At 46.9% G+C, this 21,690-nt stretch overlaps 1 protein-coding gene across 3 annotated transcripts in view; it reads right to left on the reverse strand.

The window, feature by feature from the left end:
- Positions 1-32: 32 nt before the first annotated feature.
- The window catches only part of LOC118506296 (neuroligin-3), a 64,052-nt gene continuing 42,394 nt past the window's right edge, over positions 33-21,690 (reverse strand). For all 3 annotated transcript variants that reach the window (XM_036043235.1, XM_036043233.1, XM_036043234.1), the window contains exons 4-10: positions 12,841-13,058; positions 12,569-12,718; positions 10,797-11,859; positions 10,089-10,207; positions 9,719-9,979; positions 8,284-9,207; positions 33-2,875 (exon numbers count right to left, since the gene is read on the reverse strand). In XM_036043235.1, coding sequence (XP_035899128.1) covers positions 2,568-2,875; positions 8,284-9,207; positions 9,719-9,979; positions 10,089-10,207; positions 10,797-11,859; positions 12,569-12,718; positions 12,841-13,058 — 3,043 coding nt within the window. In that variant the 3' untranslated portion in view covers positions 33-2,567. The remainder of the gene's footprint in view (positions 2,876-8,283; positions 9,208-9,718; positions 9,980-10,088; positions 10,208-10,796; positions 11,860-12,568; positions 12,719-12,840; positions 13,059-21,690) is intronic.

The following is a 21,690-nucleotide window of genomic DNA, read 5'->3' on the forward strand; positions in this document are numbered from 1 at the left end:
TAACATAATTCCCGAAACATGAAAAAATCGGATTTCATATAATTGTTTGTTTATATAGTTTATTCGAATCTGGTCGCTGGTTTGACCCAATCCCGTGTACGGTAATAATATTTAATTACATTATATTTTACAAATCACTTACCCCACACCTTGCCCACCGTGTCTTACATTGATTCGCTAGTTACGTTCGTAATTTTGTGGTGAAACACGCGCGCCAACACGGTATGTTTGTTTCTACTATTCATTAAATGTTCTTAAATATCCTATCTGGTTGTGTTTCCCTCTGATCGACGGGACATCCGTATCTATGCGTTGTTGCCTTAAAAGTCTTACACTCCCATGTCTGGAGCGTTTCAATCCCCACCAAAAAAAAAGAAACTTTTTGCTTCGAACAAATATATGTGTCTGCGTGTATGGTTTCGGAGCTTAATGTGTATAAGTTTTGAAGTAACATTGAACGCTGTGATTGGTTTGTTGCATGCCGGTTTTGTTGGTAGGAGTTTCTGTTCCATCGCTGATCTCACTTTCAATCAAGCTTCAACGGATTTTTTTTTACAGATATTTTATGTTAACGTATCGTTTCGGGCACTACCCCGTAACATATGTACAACGCTCCTGTTCGTTCGAATCGAGCAGGGTTCGTGCTGTAAAAAGCCCTTCATACAGTCCGCCCACCCTTAATCGTCCCAGTGCGCGACAGTTCGTTAACGATGAGCATGATGACGGTGGTGCCGCAACGGTTCACGCGAATGAAAATGCAATGTAAAACGGTTACCATTATCTACTAGAGTGTGATTTAACAACTGTCCGTTCAATCCGGTTTAGAGTGCGGTTTAGCCACTGCACTAGCATGACCGATTCGTGTGCCACGTCAAGGGGTTGAAAGGTAATTGAAGAATTATTCTACGCATTACAATGTACACGGTGCTTGTTTCTAGGTCGTTTTGCTTTAATTTACAACACTTAAACATTCGGTTTGAAAATGTTGCCGCTGCTGCAATTATCCCTTACACGTGGTGACGCGCGCTCTTCTGATTCGATTCTGATTGCAATGTGATTTTTTGCGTTCACTTTTGTATACCGAAGTTTTGCATTTTTTTTGAGTGTGCACAACATTGTTGCGAAATTGAACGGCAGCAGGATCGTGTTTTGTATCATGTTTCACCTCGAAGCCATGATGCATGGGGACAGACACAAGGCGCGACCAGTCATCAGTGGGTTAGAGTGCGATCGAATTAATTAAAGCATTTGGATGTGTTTCATTGTAAAAGGTTTGTTTGAGCTCAATGTTTCGGTAAGTTATTTCTCCAGATAATGGTTGTAGTACGAATGCAAACTTGAAACATTTTAAGCATTTGTTGCATGGCCAAACCAGGGAGCGTAATTTCAAACAGCTTAAATCAATAGCTAAAATTGTCTCTAAAATTATTACACAGTACGGATACGGATTCTCGCAGTACGGATTCTCGCAAAAGAAACATGCTTAAACTATAAGAGCGTTCTGCGAACTATTTGTACGAAACGAGTAGAAAACTAAACCGACAACATGCGAAGTGTTGCCAAACTCAATTAGGTGTTTGTTGCTGGATGGAACAGCAACAGCACCTGCTTACACACCGGCCTCAGTCTCACGCAAAACTATCGTTCGTTTGAGGAATGTTGTCCGGGAAAACGTTCGCTTCAAACCGTCAAGCCGTGTGTGGAAAACGTTGTGTGCTTTATTTTTTTCTTTTGCACCGTAAGTATTTACAAACGTGACAACTTTTAAGTGGGCAAGTTTGAGGAACCTTTAAACGCTTGGTTTACAGCGCGGCGTACGGTTGAGCGAGCGGTGTTTTCGAGTAGTTGTGTTAATTGAGTTTTTGAATCGAACACAAACCTCTGGCACCATATAAACTCAGGTTTATTGATTTTTGTCTGATGAGTTCGCAATAAAGCTTATGTAACGAGTGAAGCAAAGGAAGGAAGGGGAAAAAAAGAAAAATCAATTAGGGAAAGTAGATGTGGTTTAGGGGATACGGGACCGTGCCGTAAAACACATTACATAAAAAGGAAATAAAGCCTTACGCTGATTGATTGACGCGATACGAACCACCTCGAAAGTGATGGTTTTGCGTTTGGGTGCTGATGACTGATAAGGGGTAAAGAAATTATGTTAATCCCGTCTCCGTGACATGTTTGTCGCGTTGGAGAACTGTGGTCGTAGGCTTTCCGGGTGAGCATATGAAATGGTAAGATGAGCAAGTGGGTCGCCTTTTTTTCGCTGCCCCATCGACGATACCACTGGAAGAGCTGGAGGGGCGGCCCCGCGTCAAGATCAGCACGACCAGATGCCATCTTGATCGATCCATATGCTGAAGGTGAGAATGACGGAGCATGCAAAATTGAAATCCGGTCGGTTGTGGCGGAATTTAGCAGCCACATTCGATCGGTCTGTATTTTTCTTCGCGTATCAGCGACGAATGCGTACGGGTAAAGCCCACCGCCAAATTGTGCGGGTTCTCGGCTAGGGGGAAAAGCCGCAAACCACCATCGTCTCAGACCAAATCACCGCAATCGGTATGCAATCAGACCCGCATCTCGCTCATCGCGGCGTGGGGTAGCTGGGGCGGGGGACAGACGTTGTTCTTGAGATTTTGGGATTTTAATTGCGTTAGACTATCTTGATGCTGCTGCTGCTGCTGCCCGTGCTGACCGTGATGGGAATGATGGTGGGAATGGCCGGAAGCGGTCATTTGTTGCTGCTGCTGCTGCTGCTGGGAGTGTGCGGTGAGCAGGGGACGGTTTTCCGGCGAGCCGCTCGAGCAGGTTTGGGCCGCCCGCATGTGAATGCCGATGGCGGTCCCATTTGGTGGTAATTTAATTTGCTGCACATCTAGAAAAGCAATCGAATAATGGGAAATGTAAAATTTTAGTTTGCCAAACCCCGCTCTGCCGATCGGAATCGAGTTAGTTCCGTCCTGGTCCGGATGTAGGTGTTTGTGTGTGCATGTGTGTTTGTTTAAACTGTTTCCAGCGAGGCGCGAGGCTAACAGTGGGAGGATCCTGGGAAGTGTGGCATGAGCGTTGTGCTGTATTTGTTGTGGGATCAGATAGGATTAGTTTCGTGTTAGCGTGTGACCGCTTTTACGGTTGTTTGCGCTGCGAATTAAAACCGACGAAGAAGGCGTCAAATTCCACGTGGTTAAGTAAACCACCGCCCGGGCGGGCGGGCGGGTTTCCCCCCCCCCCCCCCGTGCCGTTTCGCATTGGGTGTCCCAGCCGGTGACAAAATTTATAAACCATGTTCCAGCGTGTGTTTACAAGCTCGAACTAATCCGGTTGCTTGTTAAATTGGGTTAACAATAAAAACTAACACACCACCGGCGGGTGGTAAAAATGGCCGTGTGCGTGGGAATGGGTAACTTAATAATCTTTAATTGGTAATTATCAAATTCGATTACCCAATCGCATGGGGAAACCAACTAAAAGCCGGGTTAGAATGTAGCAAACAATGTTTTGCAAACAGCGCTACCGATGCGTGGGCTTAAGCTGGGCTCCGGCAGCTACTAGCCGCAAGGAATGGTGGGGCTACTAATTGAGCAGGCTGGATACTTATCAATAAATCAATCAAAATAATGAAGTACTTGCCGTGCCGGGGGGGGGGGGGGATAGGGTAGTTGGTGTTACTGTTGGCTTAAGCACACACACAGCACACAGCTAGCCAGTGGGTTTGTCGAGGCAGAAAATAATATCAATTTAAACGAATCAATTAGCTGATGCATCCAGTGCTGTGACTGATGAAGATCAGCGGTGCTTACGCAGGCGCGTGTTTACAGTTTTGCGTTAAAGTAATTAATTAATTTATCAGAATGTTGGCATTTCCACTGACCCTCGAACGATTGCGGGATGCGGGAGGGGAAACAAACACAAACATGCATTACTTTTGGTGGATATTATTTGATTAATCCAATCGATATGATTTTTTTTCCACATTCAGATTGATTATTTCCCTTGTATGAAGGTGAGCATCAGCATTTATTTGCTGATTACATTTGGAAGGCAAGTAAAGGAGTCGAAAAGAATTGTGTTTACTCATAACGAACTGCACCGTATTAATTACGGTATTTAATTAGGGTTTTTGGTGATGAATTGTTAAACTACTATATTAATTATAGTATTTAATTAGTGAACTTGTGATTTATCATAAAAAAATTGCACATTACAAGCATGCATTGTTGTTCAAGAGAAACGAATGTAGAGTTTGTTATTATTATTATGTGGTAATGTCGTAAAAAGTCCATACGAGAATATTGAAATTAATTGTAAATTCGAATGATACTTTAGAAAACATAGAAAAATAAAGCAAATAACAAAAAATGACTATCAACCATACCAATGAAAGAAAACTAACAAATAAATAGAATCTCATACGTTGGTGGAGGCGCCTGGTACTTCATTAAATTTAGCTGAATGTTGGTGAAATGTATAATCAGAAGCACTCATTTCATTACGATATTTTTTCTTACACATCACATCAAAATACAAAAAAAAATCGAAGAAAACATTCCGGTTCTGAGAAATGCGGCCTACAACGATTCAGGTTTCCAAGGCGAAAGGATGTAAAACATCGAATAAGGAATCAAATTTCTGATACTCGAAAGCTTACTTGAGTTTGAATGGTTCCCGAAACAAATATCGCCTTAAGTACGTGTGCATCCGAGTGAAGTGCTGTGGCTTGTTGTGTGTGTGTGCGTGTGTGTTTTTTTGATATTAAACGTTTTCCGTTCTACCATTCACCAGCAGGCAAACAAGCTCCAAGCTGAACTTGAAGAAGATAAGCACAATCATTTCATAGCACACACACACACCTTTTCCTTTTGCTCTCCATACTTAAAGTTAACAAGTTTTGTTTCACTCGTATACCCCCTCCATCCACCCCCATTTCCTGTTGCCCGTAGCGAATTGCCTCAAGAGTCTCGATTTTATCGCACTTGAAGTATTTAAAACAAAGGCCCAAAACCGTTTAGCGCAGGCCAAACCGACGGTGGCTGCTGGGCCGGCACCCCGGTGCTGTACGGCTAGGAGTCATAATTCACCACAAGCGTGGGAGCGTACAAAAACAAAAAACAAAAAAAAACGGCCCGCGACATTCGTTGTGATCGTACGCCGATCCGGGTTCGGTCACACCCAGCAAAAGGAAAGCCCTCGAGACTTTTGCTTGTGCTTGTGCGAGCTTGCAGCGCTTAATCCGCCCGTACAGGGCAGGGAGCATGGGTTTTCTAAATATGCCACTGCCAAACGTGCGCTCGCGTTGTGCCATGGTTTGAGCTGGCCCTGTGTTGTTGTAGCACTGTGTGAGTGTGTGTGTCAACTCACACAGTGCTACAACACTTTTTTTCTCGCCGCGACTTTCTTCCTGTTAGCATCGCTTTTGCTCGGAAAAGGAAATTATGTGTGCTTAAAATTGTACAAGCTAGCCGCCAAGTGTGCCGCTCGTATGGGCGCCCAACCCGATCCGACCCAGCACTGGAAGGCCACAGATGTCGAGCAGGGTGTTTCAGTTTTTTGCTTTTCAGCTTGCACCATCACGGTGGGTGGAGGGAGAGGGGAAGGGTGAGGTGGCAGAGTGTGGGAGAAGCAGCCACTTCTAAAAATTGCTGTCATGTTGTGGTAGTACTGCTCGCAGACCGAAAGGTGGTAAAGGGTTGGAAATGGTGCGGTAATTGGGAAGTGGATACAGTGGGGGAGTAGCATGGCGTAGGGGGGGGGGGGGGAGAGGGAGAGCACGCTAGCGGGAGGATGTATTTAATTTGCCTTTTGCACGAGTTTCGTACGCTTCCGGCGTACGACGAAGCCATTCGCTAATCACTTTATCTTTCGCGGTCGCCGGAAAAGCTGCCGGAAGCGGAAGCGGCATCGTTTAAGGATTTCCTACCACCCTCATACACCCCCCTCTGCCATCATCCGTGTGTGTGTGCGTGCGCTAGTCAATAATACTGGCTGGCACGGGAGTTGGTGCCATTGTGTGCAGCCCACGCTCCGATTGTGGAGAAATAGTTGTATGAAGCGCCCCGTGCGCCGATGTAACCGATGCGGAATGTTTTCTTCCAGCGAGTCGGCGAGAATGCAAAATGCCGTGACGGTATGACGGTGACAACCGTACCACGCCTCCAGCCGAAAGTGTATATATTATTGCGAATAATTGATACAAAATAATCGTCTTAACGAATGGTGTTCCATCACGGTTGGTGTGTAAGTAACGGAAAGCGCCCCCCCGTCCCATTTTTTTGCTGCTAAATGTGCTCAGTAAAGGAAGTGAATAGGGGAATCAGGGCGCCATGACACTCTGGCAAGCGACAATTGTACTGCGTGGCTACGCGTGTTTAACGGAGTTTAATTTGATTCAATGTCGGGTGGATTGTTTAACACGAGCGTGCCCTACGCGAAAGCGTTCAACCGACGGGCGCTGTCATTTAATGCTTTTGTAACGCTCGGTGGGGTGAAGATATTACTGTTTGCTGTTACCGACCCCCGCAGAGCGATCCCAGTACGAAATGTTGAAGAATTGTTAATAAATAGTTTTGCAGAGGCTGCCAGGCTGGTGTGTGGCAGGCACGTACATGTTACATTGGTGTTGGAGAGTAAATGCAATGCTGGCAAAGTGGCTGTTCCATTGTGTCGCAGTAGTACTAGGTGCTCGCGTGTTATTGTTGTGTGCGGTGGGGGTCAAACGGGATTACTGAACCATACCAGACGACACGACTTATTGACCAGAGCGAGGACGTCCATCATGTTACGTACTTTCGTTCAATAATGGGCCGAAAAAGATGAACATACCGGCGGTGTACGGTAATAACGCTGCTTGTGGTCCAAACAATCAATCAAGATTAAGTGGGACTGATCTTGTTGATTTTCATGACTCATTAAGTTCTTTTTTCGGTCCAACCAATTTATCATTCACACAATAGAGAAATGCTATAATCCCGGTACTTTCAATGGAGCCGTTTAAATAATGAGCATTATAAAAGCGTGACTCCACGATGCGTCCGGCATGGGTACAAGGCTTGGGTGGATCATATACTGTACGGGCTACATGTACTACGCTTGGTAGCTGAGAATTGGCAGGTAAAAGTGCACAGAGCAAGCTAACGTACAGACCGATGAAGCCGTCAAGCTTCTAACGCACGCTTTCGGAACAAGTGAAAACCCGGCGATTGGTAAGATTGGAAACGGTTTTCGTCTTCGTGTTTATTTACTGATATATTTTTCCCGTATAGGTACAGGGTTTCCTTAGCTTTGTAACACGCTCTCTGTCTGGTTTCTGTGTCTTCCTAGAGCTGGTCGATTACTTTAACATCTTTATCCCTAGCGCCAAGTGTGTGTCCGGCCACGCTTCGCTCTTTAAACTATCTTCCTACAATCTTACACAACTCGTGTCCGAATGCACTACAACAGATCGCAAACGAAACATAACAACGAACGAACGAACGAAAGTTGCGGTTGCACAACATAACGAACCTCAAATAACAATCGCATACACGTGTTTGCTCCACCCTGCCCTAATGGTGGAGCACTAATCCACCGTGAGTGGATACTGCCCGCGCGAGCGCGACCCTTGCGCTACGTTCGCCTCTCCCTCACTAACAATCAATCAGACAACGGATAATGAGAAAGAATAACGACGAACGGAACAAATGGGCGCCCGCTCCCTTTGGCCAAAGGAGGACACTCACACACACACGCAAACACAAGAGGGGGCCGTTTAGCTTGGCGTACGGCCAGTGTTCTGGGAAAAACTGCTTGATCTCGCGCTGCCTATCGTCTGCTGTCGAATAAGAATCATAATCGTCCTAATGTGTTGTGGATCTGGCTCCCTTTTGTTGGCTCTGAGAGGCCGGGTACAAGGGACGTGTCCTTAATTGGTATCAGAATAAAAGGTGCAGTTCTCGTTCTTATTCGCTCCCCCTTGCGGTGAACTAATCAGTGGGTATGGAGACAGAGAGACTTGGTCTGTTTAATAGGGCAGAACATTTCGTTTGAAAGGTTTGGGCGATTCTGGTGTACTTAGCCAGTATGCCGGCACTCAAGAAGTTAGCCGTGAGGAGGGGTAAAAAAAAACGGAGAGGGATAGCCGGCTGGACACGTGGAAGTTGCTTTCGATGATGGTGGTGATGGAGGGTGCTCGTGGTCATGGTTTGTGTGCAAGGTGAGATTCGTCATGGTGTTTAGTGGTGGTAGTAGTAGTAGTAGTGGTGGTCCGTTTTCATATCGGTGTGGTCATGAAATCTAGTCTCGGTTTACCTGCATTCGGTCCGGCGGACGATGCACTGAGTCCGGTGCCGCCAATGTTGCGCGGTAGCGTCATACACTCGTTCCGGTTGTAGCTCATCGGGATGTGTACTTGCTGCTGCTGTTGCTGCTGCTGGTGTTGCTGCTGTGAACTGGGCTTTGGCAGTGTCATCATTCCGCTGACAAACGTTCCACCACCCGTACCGGCTCCCGTGCCGATGAAGGTAGAGTTCTTGATCGGGATGGCGATGTGTTCGCTGCGCGGTGGAAGCTTCGCCGTACCGTACGAGGTGTTGTTTGCCTGCAGCGGCATCTTCGTCACGTTCGGTGCCGGTACGTTACAGCTTGTGGTATCGCCACCACCACCACCACCACCACCACCACCACTACCAACACCACCACCACTTCCCATGTTACCACCGTTTCCACGATTGTCCATCCCGTGTCCTACGCCGCCCGGGGAACCACTCTTCATGACGCTGATTTGCATCGCGTTCGTACAGATATGGGGCGACTTGACGTCGCCGGCAAGGATAAGCGCACCGGTATCGTGGTTCTCCACGTCCACGATCACGTTCGCCGACTGCGAGTGCCCGAGATGGTAGTGCGCGTGTTTGATCGGATCGAACGGGCCCTGCTGGTGCAGACCGCCGCCGCGCTGCTGGTACTGCTTCTGGAGGCTTTTCACCTCGAGCCGCGTCTTGTCGCGCTGGTAGTACACGCCGGCAAAGATGAGCACGTTCAGGATGAGCAAACTGCAACCGATGGCGATGGTGACGCTGAGCGCGGTCGAGTAGGCCGCATATCCGGCCGCCTCCAGTCCGGCCAATGTGTCCGTCGTGGCGTTCAGAATGGTCGCTGTTGGCACTAGCGCACTGTAGTTACCGACTGGCATGCAGGTCGTGAGTAGGACTGGTTCGGCCGTTGTCATGACGACTGCGTGTGAGAGAGAGAGAGAGAGAGAGCGATCGCAACAAAAAGGAGATTGAAATATATGCTTAAACAAATTACTTCAAACTATTTACTAAACCCCATTTTCTCTACAAAACTGCAGCAAATCCGCTTTTATTTGGATAAGCTACGATATTGATACTGTGCGCTCAAACATAGACATTAAACGAAGCGAACTTTGGCCGACGAATCGCGAGGGCTGCGCCAACGCACGGTAGAACCCTGGCACCGTGTTTGACAACGAAAATGCTCCACATTTCCAAATAAATTACGCGCACCGTTTCTACACTCGGGTAAATGCGTTCCCTGTACGGCCTACGCACGATTTCATCCACTCAATAAAGGGTATGTGGTCAGCAAAAACGTATCTGACATAGCAACGCCACACGTTGCCTCTCCACCGATTCCCGGATTTCAACCCGGTCTCCCGCGGGAACACTATCCCACCGAACACTACTATGTTGTTGTAAATTGCGTGCGAAATTGCAAAACCTACCGTTGGCGTGCAGTGCGTGCCCTAGTTCACCGCCCGTGAGCATACCTCGCCGCTTGAGATTGTCCTCCAGGTAGTTGAGCCGGCCGGCGAACGAGTCCGGCTTGACGAGCCCCTCGTACAGGTCCATGTCGTCGTGGTTTTTGAAGAGATTGTGCCTCGCTATCACGTCCTCCATGCCGGCTTTATGCAGCTCCGGTATTAGCCGCAGCCAGATCGAAAGCTGATGCGCTCGGAAGTGGTTCTTCATCCGCGGTTTCATACCTACGGAAGGAGACCGGGGGAAGGGAGTTTGGAAAACACATGCCGTTAAATAGAGCCCTGAGCAGATCGAGCGGTGCTGGGACGGCCCCGAGTGGGAGGGTGGTGTTACCAATTTCCAGATATTTCTGATGCACTGGATCGTACTCCTCCCAGTTGATGCTGCGGAAGCGATTCCGTTCGCGGGAAGCTGCCAGAATCGAGTCCTGCCGATGGTGCTCGTTAGGGTTGCTAGATTATGTTGAAAATGGAGGAAAAAGATTTAATGACGTTAATTGAGTTAATTTTGCATGGAAGGCAGAAGGGGGAAGGCTGAAGGTTTTCCGTCAAATGAACCCGGTAATGTGATTGGTTAGACGCAGCGCGGCTAGCAATGGATAGAACGGAACATTTGCGATGCATGAGGATTCTGCGAATTTCCACGTGGAAGCGAATTTCCACGAAGCGTGCTAGTAGAGGCGGTGACATAGATGAAGCTTGCAGGCGATAGAAGGGCGATATTCCACGGCTCATTATTATCAAAGGCGGAGAGCTCATTGCTGCGAATTTATTTGAACAAATTCAATTGATTTCTCCCCTTTTTGTTACAGAGCAATTGTGGAATCGATTAACTTAATATTGCCGTTCGCAAAGAATGCTGGCAGTCGTGTAAAACATGTTCCATCTTAAATTAATGCCAGCACGTGCTGTGTGATATTGGATGTTTAGAGAGACATTAGAGGAATAATTTAAGGGGTTTGAACCATCCAATAATCATCGGCGGGATGGGGAAGGGCTTTGTTAGGACCTACTGTCGATCGAGTGAAAACATGCCACTTACCCGGTTCGAGCAAAATTAGCCCAGTACACCATGATCGCTTCCGACAGGGCTACCTCCGATTTGGTGTAGTTTCGGGGGAAATGGTTAAACCCGTCGACCAGCGGTGCACCGAACACGTACGGCAGGTCCTCGCCGTGCACGGTACCCATGCGCTGCGGATAATCACCGTCCTTGGTCTGGTAGTCGAACACGTAGAAGAAGCATTTCGGCCCAGACGGTTCCTGGCCGGGCAGGGGCGGCGGTGGTGCCAGCATGTCCCCGGTGTGCACGAGCGGCGCCACAAACTGGGCATCGGACAGTGCGGACACGGCCGCATCGCGCATATTGATCGGATGCTGTACCGTGCGCTCCCAGTCCGTGTATTCGTTCACCACGGTGTAGAAGATCTCGCTCAGGTGGTAGGTGTACGCGTTGCGCACGTACGTCCGCAGGATCTTGTCGCGCCGTTCACCCTCGAACCCGCTCTGAATATCTGCCGCACTGAAGCGCCACAGAGCCTCACCGGTAACAACGCCGAACAGTAGATCGTACCGACCGGCGGCACCCTGCGATCGTTTCGAGGTTCCGCGCACCGGCAACTCGTCGATGTCCTGATTGGACCGGCCGGGTCTGATCACGACACCGTCCACCGACGGTCCGAACGCGCTCAGGAAGCTCGGTGGTTGAATTTCGGCCCCGAACAGCTCCTCCAACGGCACGTCCCGCAAACAGTCGACGATCTGCTCGTGGTTCTTGATCAGATCTTCCGGGATGGAGCAGTTCACTTCCTTCGCGAGCTTCAGCGCATACACCACCGGATCCTCGACCAACGCCCAGGACGAGTAGGCCGAACCGGACAGGAGGATCGCACGGTGAAACAGGCCCGGAACCATCGTCGGCGACGTCATCAGGAAGTTGATGCAAGCTGCACCGCTCCCATGGCCGGCCAGCGTTACCGTCGCCGGATCGCCCCCGAACTTGGCAATGTTCTGCTGCACCCAGTGCAGGGCGGCCATCTGATCCATCAGGCCATAGTTGGCGACGCGCGCCCGCAACTGTGGACTTGGATTGGCATTTAGAAAACCTGTCAAACAAAAGATCAAGGGCGGGTGGGATTTAGCTTTCGGCATAAATGTAGCATCAGCTGAGATTCTTCCATCAATGCGGACACAGATTCATCTTGCGCTGGCTGCCAGATTCGAGTGGCTAGTGCTCGATGCTTTTAACAAATTCATGCTTTGCGGCGATGGCAGCCGGCGGGAAAAACTTCAAACCCCCAGGAATCAGTAAAGCCGAATGAATAATAAATGAATAATCGATTAACTTAATGAAAGGGAACCCCGATGATGGGTTTGGAACCGGCACTGTGAGAGCACAAATCAAACGGCAGACCGCACCATTTCTTTTGATGTTTATCAATAGCATGCTCATAACGTATTTCCGACCCGGTCCCGGATGCGATGATGATCGGAAAGCGGATTGTATTATCCGAAGAGGGGAGCCGATTCCTTGCATCAACCTTTTTTTCTTTCTCGCTGTCCGAAAGAAAAATGTTTTAGACGCCCGGGCAGTGGCCCGTCGATGGGGGCGAAAGATAGCATAAACCTAGCCCTCGGGTCTATTCATCATCCTGCATGATTGATGAATGGATACATTTGCTCGGAGTGGTTTTTAATGGGTGCCGAGTGGCGGGACTGCTAGTTTTGGGCCTTGTGGATTTTGCATCCAGCATCCAGTTGCTTGCGCTGCATAATAGAAACTATTTACGTATTCTCCTAGAAGTGAACACTTACCCAATATACCTAACCGATAGTTTAACGTAACTACGACTAAATCACTGTAACTGGCTAGCACGGTTCCATCGTACGGGTTGCCACTGTTCCACTCGAACGATTCTCCGTGTAAAAATACTATAACAGGCAGTTTCTTGTCACTTTGAGTGGCTGCAGAGAGTGGGACGAGAAAGACAAGAAAAAGAAAACCCCGTGACGACAAAGACGTTAGTGTGGGTGAAACGATTGGCAATGATCGGAGAGAGTAAAGCTTGTAACCGCGCACTACTCACCATGAACTGGAGCGAATACATTCAAATACAAACAGTCCTCCGATTGGTTCTGTAAAAAAGGTAGCAAACGCTTCAAGTACTCCAGTCGTCCTTTTGGCATCTTATCTAAAGCTGCTGTTTCGTTATTTACATTCGGCAGTCGCTGGGGACATACCGGACTAAACTTATCCGCTATCCGTATACCGTCCCAGGGTGACGGTGTACGAGTTGGACTAAATCTGCAAAAAGACGGAGAGAGATAGAAAACAGACATAGAGTTAGTGTGAGTGAGATACTAACAGAGAAGAGAGAGAGTGTGATGCTCGTATTGAACCGAGCAGGAGGGCTTTTGGTCCGATTGGACGAATCTATTTGAAACAAGAAAACTGTGCACACTGTGACGGAAATTCGAGTTTTTCTCCCACAAAACTAGCCAGCCAGCTGGTCTGGTGTCGGAGCAGCACGCTGCATCCTTTGCCCGATCTATTATCGTCGGAACGGGCCTTCGGGGGACGGCGGGCTCGCTCATGCGGGATATCGCACCATAAACAGAAATCACATCCACCGAACCCGAAATAGTAGTTTTGATTGGTTTGGAATTTGTTTTTGAACGAGTTTGGGGTAACGAATCGAATGCTGTGCCTTTCGAAAGCTGTCAGCCCCGTGTGCCCTGTGTGGAATAAGGGTAAGCTTCGGCGAGATGTCAAGGGTTTTGGGCTGGCTACGGATGGCACATCATTAAAAAGCTACTATTGGGAAAAAAGAGCCCTGTGTTTCCCGGGTTTCCCGTACGCTATCATCATCTGGGAAGGTGATTGTGATGATTTTGGTGAAAATTGTCAATCGAGTTAAGCTGATATTATAAGCTGGATCGAACTGTCCGGATGGGTTGGCGTTGAAGTGTTAACGCCAAGATGAGTGGGTTAGAAGAGATATCATTTAAACAAATGAATAGCAAATGGATGTATTGATCAGCCACTTATACGAACAGATGCACTATTTAATGAAGCTTCGTAGATCAATCGTTGTTTGTTGGATGCTCCAAACAATTAATGGCCCCTTTTGAATGGCTCCGTGCGCAATTATGTTTAGTGCGTAAAAATATTATTATTTTTAACTGTTGATTTATCATATCGCGCCATCCAACTTGCCGATATTTTTAAAACTTGCAAATACGAAAAAAAAACTGGTGCCCTATATGCAAGTTCTTTGATGTACGGCACCCTATAATGCAATAATGATATTCTTCGAACACGCTCATCTAATGAGATGCCGCTGCTGCTGCTGCTTTGTTATGATGCACGTGAGGCAACATAATGGAACTCGTTTTTATTTAATTATAATAGCTTGAGCTATTTGCAGCGTGTGCAGAATTGAAACATTCAGTGGGGTCACAGCAAAAAAAAAAAACGAGAGCCCCCTTTGCGTGTGAAATTTATTTGTCATCACTCCATCCTTCCCAGGCCGTGAGGCCGTCCTGTTTGGCAAAAGGATAAAGAGACAATCAAAATAAATCCTGCCAGATTGCAGAATGAATAGATACAAATCAATAGCACTCGTTCGGGTGTATATTTTTTTCCATTCATTTGGTTATTGCGCCTGTCATGTTATTAGCGGTACATTACGGCGAGTAATTTGGTTGAACAAATTTCTTTCCCGTTCAATCAACTAAAAATTGCTTTCTCGTGAACATTGTGTTGGCCATGTTGGAGCACCGAAAAGCTGTGATACGACGAAGGGATTTGCCAATCGGGGATATGCTATAGTTTGGTCGGACACCAGTCCCCCCAAGCACAGCTGAACCACCACTTGTATTGCAATTTATTTTTAGCGGATGTGTTATTGTCCGGGACAGCATCGGCAATGATGTTTCGGTGTGATTATAAAAGAATATTTACGCGCTGCTGAATGATCATCACGTGTCAGCATTGTTAACCAATCAACCATCTGCTGCATGCGTTTGCTGGTTTGCAGATACAGCTGCAGTCAACTATTGATGGAGTGTTATGGAGTTTATGAAGCCTTTTCGGACTGGCAAGCCTTCTACGTGGTTTGACTATCTGGGTGCGGTTGGTGGAGCAAAAAAGCCACAATGTAGCGTTGCAAAAAACGGACGATGCAGGGCACGAATAGTTTAGCAACGATTTTTGTTTCGGAGTTCCACGAGAAAACTTGGAATATTTTTCCGTTACAAATGCAGTTAAACCGATAAAGAATTTATTTTTTCTAACCCTTTGCCGAACAGTACTAATTACATGTATTCTCTTTGAAATCCGACATGTCGCATTGCATTAATCTACGTCCCGAGCGAACTCCGAGTCCGAGTGGTTTTCGATCAGCGTAGAGCTCTCTTGGGTGGCAAATAATTATTTTTATACGGTTATTACCATTATGATAATACCCGTCGCAAACACTGAAGGTCGGCAATGTCACCGCGTACCGTACCGCGATGAGCCGCGTTTCCTGTTTTTCTGCGCTCAGCGTGTGTTTTGTGGTTTGAGGTTTTTCCTGACCCGACACGAATGGTGGCCGTTGTTGGACGGTGGATTTTGTCTGCATTGCCACAGCAAACGTAAGCGAACACATCATTAGTGTACTGTGGCGCGGTGTGGACGGACAGTCGGGGTGACGGTCGTCAGCATCTGCTGACCGGAGCAAATCCGTCCGACAACCACGGCCCGGTCGTGAGATGAGCCGAGGCATGTTATTTGCGAAATGACGTCGTTGTCGATGGCCGGTTTCGTGGCTGCCGAAGGTGTGTGGTGTGTTGCTAGTGCTCCTAAATGTGTCGATGTCGACCGGTAAAGTCACTTTTTATATCCATCATCAAAAACCAATCCCCAATCCTGATGTGTCCTGCCGGGTGGGTCGTGGAGCGGCGTTGTGGTAAGTGTTTTGTGATACCGGGGCTACCGGGAACGAGCGTGTGCGACCACCAACACCGCTACCGGTGGCATCAAAGAAAAAATTAGCGCAACAACGCAATACCTCCCCCCGAAGGGCAATCTTCACTCGGCGGCCACATCTTGGGTCGCACTTCTTGGCGAAGACTGTTGATGCGTTAGCGCGCTTGTGATTTGGACGCGATGTCGTTGCTATCATCCGTGTTATGGTTATGATTATGGTGGGGCTTTAGGAGAAGAAGAAAACGATCCAATACAGAAAGGTAGCACACACACACACACTGGATGGGACATGCGAGCGAAGGTTGTCAAGTCCCGGACCAGCAGCCCAACGAGAAAGCGTCAACGTTGCTTAACGCACCTCCTGCGAGTGTCGGTGAATTGATAGATAAAACCATGTTCGAAAACACCCCAAGGAGTACCGTGAATGGGCACGGCGTTTGGGCCTGGATTTTCATTTCCTGCCTTTACTAGGTACGACTCTGCTCTGTGTGGGTTTTATTTTATTCTATCATCGTAATTCTGCAGCTTCGTTTCCCATTTCGTTCTGCGCTAAGCACAAACACTATACCTACACACGCCTTGGGCCCCCCCTTTGATAGTCTATGCTGGTGCCAAAAGGTTCCTTTTTTGGTCACATTTGGTATTTACAAGGTTTTGAGATTGAAAAGAAATGTGATTACTGACTAAACGACACGGCTCCAGCCACTGCCGCAAGCCATAGAGGGAACCTTTACAAACAGTATTAAGCGCTATCAGCGTACGCCAGACACCAGTGAGCTTGGACGGCCCAACGATTTGATACAACCAATGGCTTTCGTAGGCCGGAGTAGGAAGAAGCAGAAAAAACACATTTAAATATATTCTGATTCAATAATTACACTTGGCGAATGGTGTAGGTTGCGTTCTAATTGGGTGCATATTTATAGAACCCAGCAAACACACTACCGCCATGTGATCGTGTTTCTGGGGTGGGGTTTTTAATCACGAAAAAAGACCATTTCCAGGAAATAACGTTTCAAGGAACAGTCTTCACTCTTCACAAAAAATCTGAAATGGTTTTGGACAAAAAAAAAAGGAAACCGATGTTTAATTTGTAGGAAATAGTGGAGTGGATCGATGTGGTGATATCTGTTCATCTTCTGAAGTGTGCTGCTTCCGAATGGAGATAAAACTTGCTTCCCTACATCAAACGCCAAATAAAAGTCTTCGATTTAATGAACGTAAAGTCCTTGTTGAACCGGAAGCAACGAAGAGAGCGATTTCGTGTCCTGCCAATTCGGCGAATGCTTCCCGGTTCAAAGGCGCGCTGCTTGTTAGTGTCAGCTATCCCGAGAGTTCCTGCTTCACCGCGACAGACGAGACGGAGGTGCAATAAACTAGGAGAAAAACCCAAATCTCTAATTTCAGCCACACTTCGGAGACCGAAATTGATGATCCCAACACCCCCAAGAGATCCGGTTCGGGATTGTCATTGCCTGCCGCTGCCTGGCGCTCTGGCTTTCCGGGGGACAAAAAAAAAACAATCTGTTAGATGGAAAATATACATATGAAAGAGACATTCGGGTGTTGGGCCGTTGGGGAGCAGGATAGTTTACGACCCGTTTCGGATTCGATCAGATTCGTGGGCTTTGGTGCGTCCTTTTTCGAGTCCAAAACTTATCCGGTCGCAACGGCTGTATACATATACGTATGTTCCCGGAACCGCAAGGTGACGCCCGCACCGTGTTGAGACGTTTGTCGAAAGGATTAACGTAAGACAATAACCGCTGCCCGGTGATGGGCAACAGGGGCAAGCGCGTAAAGCGCACGCTACGCCCAGCTCGTAAATAAATGCAAACTTTCGCCAAACCTTCGCCGGCAGGCAGCTGTGCAGGAGAAGTAAATAATTTTTGGGGTGCCCCAGCTGTGCGAATTTCCGGGTAGTGGAATTTGTGCGATTCAAAGGCAGAACATTGAGAAACGAGCTGAAGGTAAATAAAAATAAAAGCGAAACGAAAAAGGGGAAATATAAAACAAAAATGTGCGAATTTCTGCAAAGAAAGCAATAATTGCACCATACTTCGGTTGCTGCTGTCGCTGGGGTGGATAGATGTGGAGCGAGATAGAGGAGAAAAAAAAGCGTCTCGAATTTCAGCCTTATTTTTCTCCAGGGGGTTGGCTGATGTAAAGATGTGCTTCGCTTTGCATCGGTACACTGTCAGGGCTTTCAGTGTTTCTAGGGATGGAAAGCTCGTTTTTTCACTCTCCTCTCTCCTATGCAAGCTATCATGATCATGATTTGGCAGCAGGAGCATAAAGGGTCGACCGTAAATGTGCGAGTGAGTTTCCCCCGGCTCGGGCCATTTTTCCCCCCTGGATTCTCGTTTTGTTTTCCCCCGTATCTCGGCCAGTTTTAAAAGAATGAGCGTAAAGTTTCGCAGAATAAAAATATCTTGACTTTGGCCAAATTTGGATGATATTTTGACGGAGGTTTTTCGGGAAGATTTGTTTTCTTCTTTTACCACTTTTACCAGGAGCTAGGTGGGGAAAAAAATTGCAATGTGTTTTATATACATTTTGCCCAGATTTCGTTTTTTTCCTTTCTTTTCTCGAGGACGGTATTTTGTGGCGAGAGATAATATCCTGCTTTGATTGGAGTTGGTAAGTTCTAGCACTAAATGCTTTCGGTTTTGTCGGCGAGAAACAAAAGGGGCTTTTGTTGAGTGTATCTATGTATATCTGTTTTTTTTTTCGCCGGTTCACCGGTCTTAGGGTGAATCCTTCAGTGCGGCCGGGCTTGAAAAGATTGCCCCGGCAACGCAATGAGCCCACGGAAAATGGTCCGCTGCGAGCGGAGATAATCACAGTTGGCACAGTTCAAAGCGCCACAAAAGTGGAGAAATATTTAACATAAAACTGAAGAATGAAGCGAGCGAAAAGTCAAGGCCGAAAGGGCCCCAAAGTGGATGGCGCTGCTGCTGGATCTACGATATGAACCCCACTAAATTGGGGTAAACTTTTTCTGTGCTGCTGCTTCTACCGGGCTTCTGTTCTTTTTTCCAGTACGTCTTGTGCTGTGGTACGTGCGCACTGAGCTCGTGGAACCGAGCGAGCGTCCTTCACTATCTTCATCTTTTGCCTTTGGCGCGCCTGTCATACGGTTCGAGACCATGGGGAGATTGATCTTGTTTGTAAAACATATTGGGAAGCGTTTTATATCCTTTCCCACCATATGTTTATGCTGTATGAGAGGCTTCGAAAGCCTCCACCAACCATCGGATTTGGGTGATTTGCTTGCACAAGTACTTGAGCACCCCAGCCCAGCCACCCTGGTCACCCTGGGTTGAAAGCCTGAACGGAGGGTGGACCACGGCGCTACGTACGTTTGAATTGTGCATTTTCGATTTTTGCTCAATCCTGCCGTAAGCTGCCACAGGCTGCTTGGGCGGTTGTTTTCGGGACCCGTTGCCTTTTTACGTAAAGTGGTAATAATATATGTAAACGGTAGAATGTGAACAAATAAAGAAGTAAAATGATGATGTAAAGCAGACGAGGAAGCAAAATGGAGCAGAAACTGGGAGGCTGTTGAAAGATATCCTGTTGAAATCTACTTAACTGAAGCATTCTCTTTCGTAGCAGCGAAGGCACAAGGACAAGAAATTTGTTAAAAAATATGAACAAAATGTTGTTCAATTCGATGGAGGCACCTTTAACACCAAGGCCATATTCACTGGCAGCTTGAATATGTCCGAAAAACTGTTTGGCTTTAATTTTTCTAATTCCTTAGTTGAGTATTATGAGTATAAAATTTACAAATTAAATTATTAAGTAATCTGAAGTATTTTTTTTTAAATATTGAATGCAAGATCAGTATGAAGAGCTCATATTGTTGTCGAGATCTGGTTTTTCCATTTTTGTTTTGTAAAAACAGTTCATATATGGAACATCCAATGGTTGCAAAAAAGGCAATCGTTTTATTGAATCATTGACTCTAGCGAATGCTGGCCAGCCTGCGGTAGCCCATCACGTAAAAAGAATTACAATGGCTCTCGTTAAATGTAGGACATCAGGACAAGCAGGACTCAGATAACTTGACAGTCGCAATATCCATACCTGATTGCCCTGGTTTTGATTGCAACAGTTTCAGATAACATCTCATGAGCACAACTATCGTATGCTGTGGCTGATAAGTAACTGCATTGTTATAATATATGTGACTCGTATCTAAAATAGAAAGTTACCTACTATATTGACTTCATAAATACAGGAGAACATCATTGGAAAACGGCACTACTTGTGTAGTGCAAATTAATATCAATCAAAGAAACTGCCTACACTACGTCCAATATCCGTGTGAAACGGAACGGCATGGATAGTATTCCCCGAATTATCCTATTCAACGCATTGTTTGATACTGGTGCTGGAAATTAAATTAATGCTTGTACGGCCGGAGTCAGTTTTGCAGCAATTTTGAAGACTTATTCAACGAACGGGCGTGTTTGGTGTACTGTTTTGCACGTGCAAACAATATGGCTCATGTTAGAAATTCTAAGCAAACAGCGCCCGAACGAACAACACTTTATGCTGGCGGGAAATAGTTTCATGTTCATCGTTCCCGTACTCCGCTAGTGGCATCAATGATGGTATCTTGCACGCGGGTTTGATGGGCCTCAGGCTATAGCGCACACCAGCATCCATGCGGGGCAGAATATGGGCGCGTACGAACCCGACCAGAGACCAGAAGGGCAATTTTCGGTCGAAGCACGCGTGACAGCGAAAAGATGTAATTTAACTCATGTGTCGTAAAATGTGCGAACCCGGCGGAGGTTGGTGTTGCGCGTTCGAGAAACACTATCCACACACACCCACCCATCGCTACTTCCTCACATCGTCGCCCGATGGATGAGACAGAGTGGAATTTGGTTTCGAAACGAATTTCCCTCCCTGAGGTTTTAGCCCAAGCGCCCAAGAGAGTTGTGAGCCACAGACCATGCAGCGCAGCACGGATGATGGCATTCCGTCTTGAGAATGGTACTGCCCCCCCTCCCACCACACGATGGCGGGGCATCTAAATTGAAAACTTGGCCGCCCGCAAGATACGCGGTACGACGAATCAGCATAAACACGGTCGGTCGATGCGACAAGTGACAACAGCGAGCTGTGCTCGGTTACGGTTGGTACATCCGGGCACGTTGATTGTTTGGAGCGGTTTCCTTTCGTAATGAAGAAGTTGGCTTGCGCTCCTCGGTCTTAGCTGGTTTTCGTGTGATTTTATTGGATGTTGATGAACAGCAACAATGTAGCTTTGCTGTTGTGACACTTTGGTGAGTGAGTGAGTCAGTTGTGCGAGCCATGAGCAGCTTTTGGGCGGGCTGGCAAGGGCAGCAGCTGTTTAATTTAATAACAACAGCATAGGTGCAGTTATGAGCAGAAGGTGACGTGTTTATGTTTATTGCACCTGTTTATTGCTTCCACTTGATTGCGGATATTTGAAACGAATAATACATCATTATATAGTAGCGAGTTTTTTTTGGAATTTGAGTGAAACTGGCAAAATAATAGGGGCACATTAATTCCTCTTCGTTCTTCCCACAAACATTCTTCACTGAGACCGTGAACAAAGGTGAAGGATTGAGTTCTAGAAGAGGATAATGTCTATTGATAAAAAGTACAGTGCTGGAAACAGAGGAAAAAACAGGAATCCTGTTATCAAAATAAATATGGTAAACATGTTGTAAAATTATTTTTTACCATCTTTCGTGGAAATGCGCTGTTTGAAATGATAACCTCAACATTCTTTATGATACTTAAATGTCCCAAAACTAATTCAGGGCCAAGTAGTTAGGCTACTTTGGGGTTTCCACACATGACTTCTTTACACTAAGCGTCACGCAAGAAACACAGAGTTTGTTTCCGCCTAGAGAACTCGATTTCCCCCTACTAATGTGCCCCCGTGCTATACATCCCTTTTCGACCAGGAAATATG

The sequence above is a fragment of the Anopheles stephensi genome, chromosome 2 (assembly GCF_013141755.1).
Source record: "Anopheles stephensi strain Indian chromosome 2, UCI_ANSTEP_V1.0, whole genome shotgun sequence".
NCBI lineage: Eukaryota > Metazoa > Arthropoda > Insecta > Diptera > Culicidae > Anopheles > Anopheles stephensi.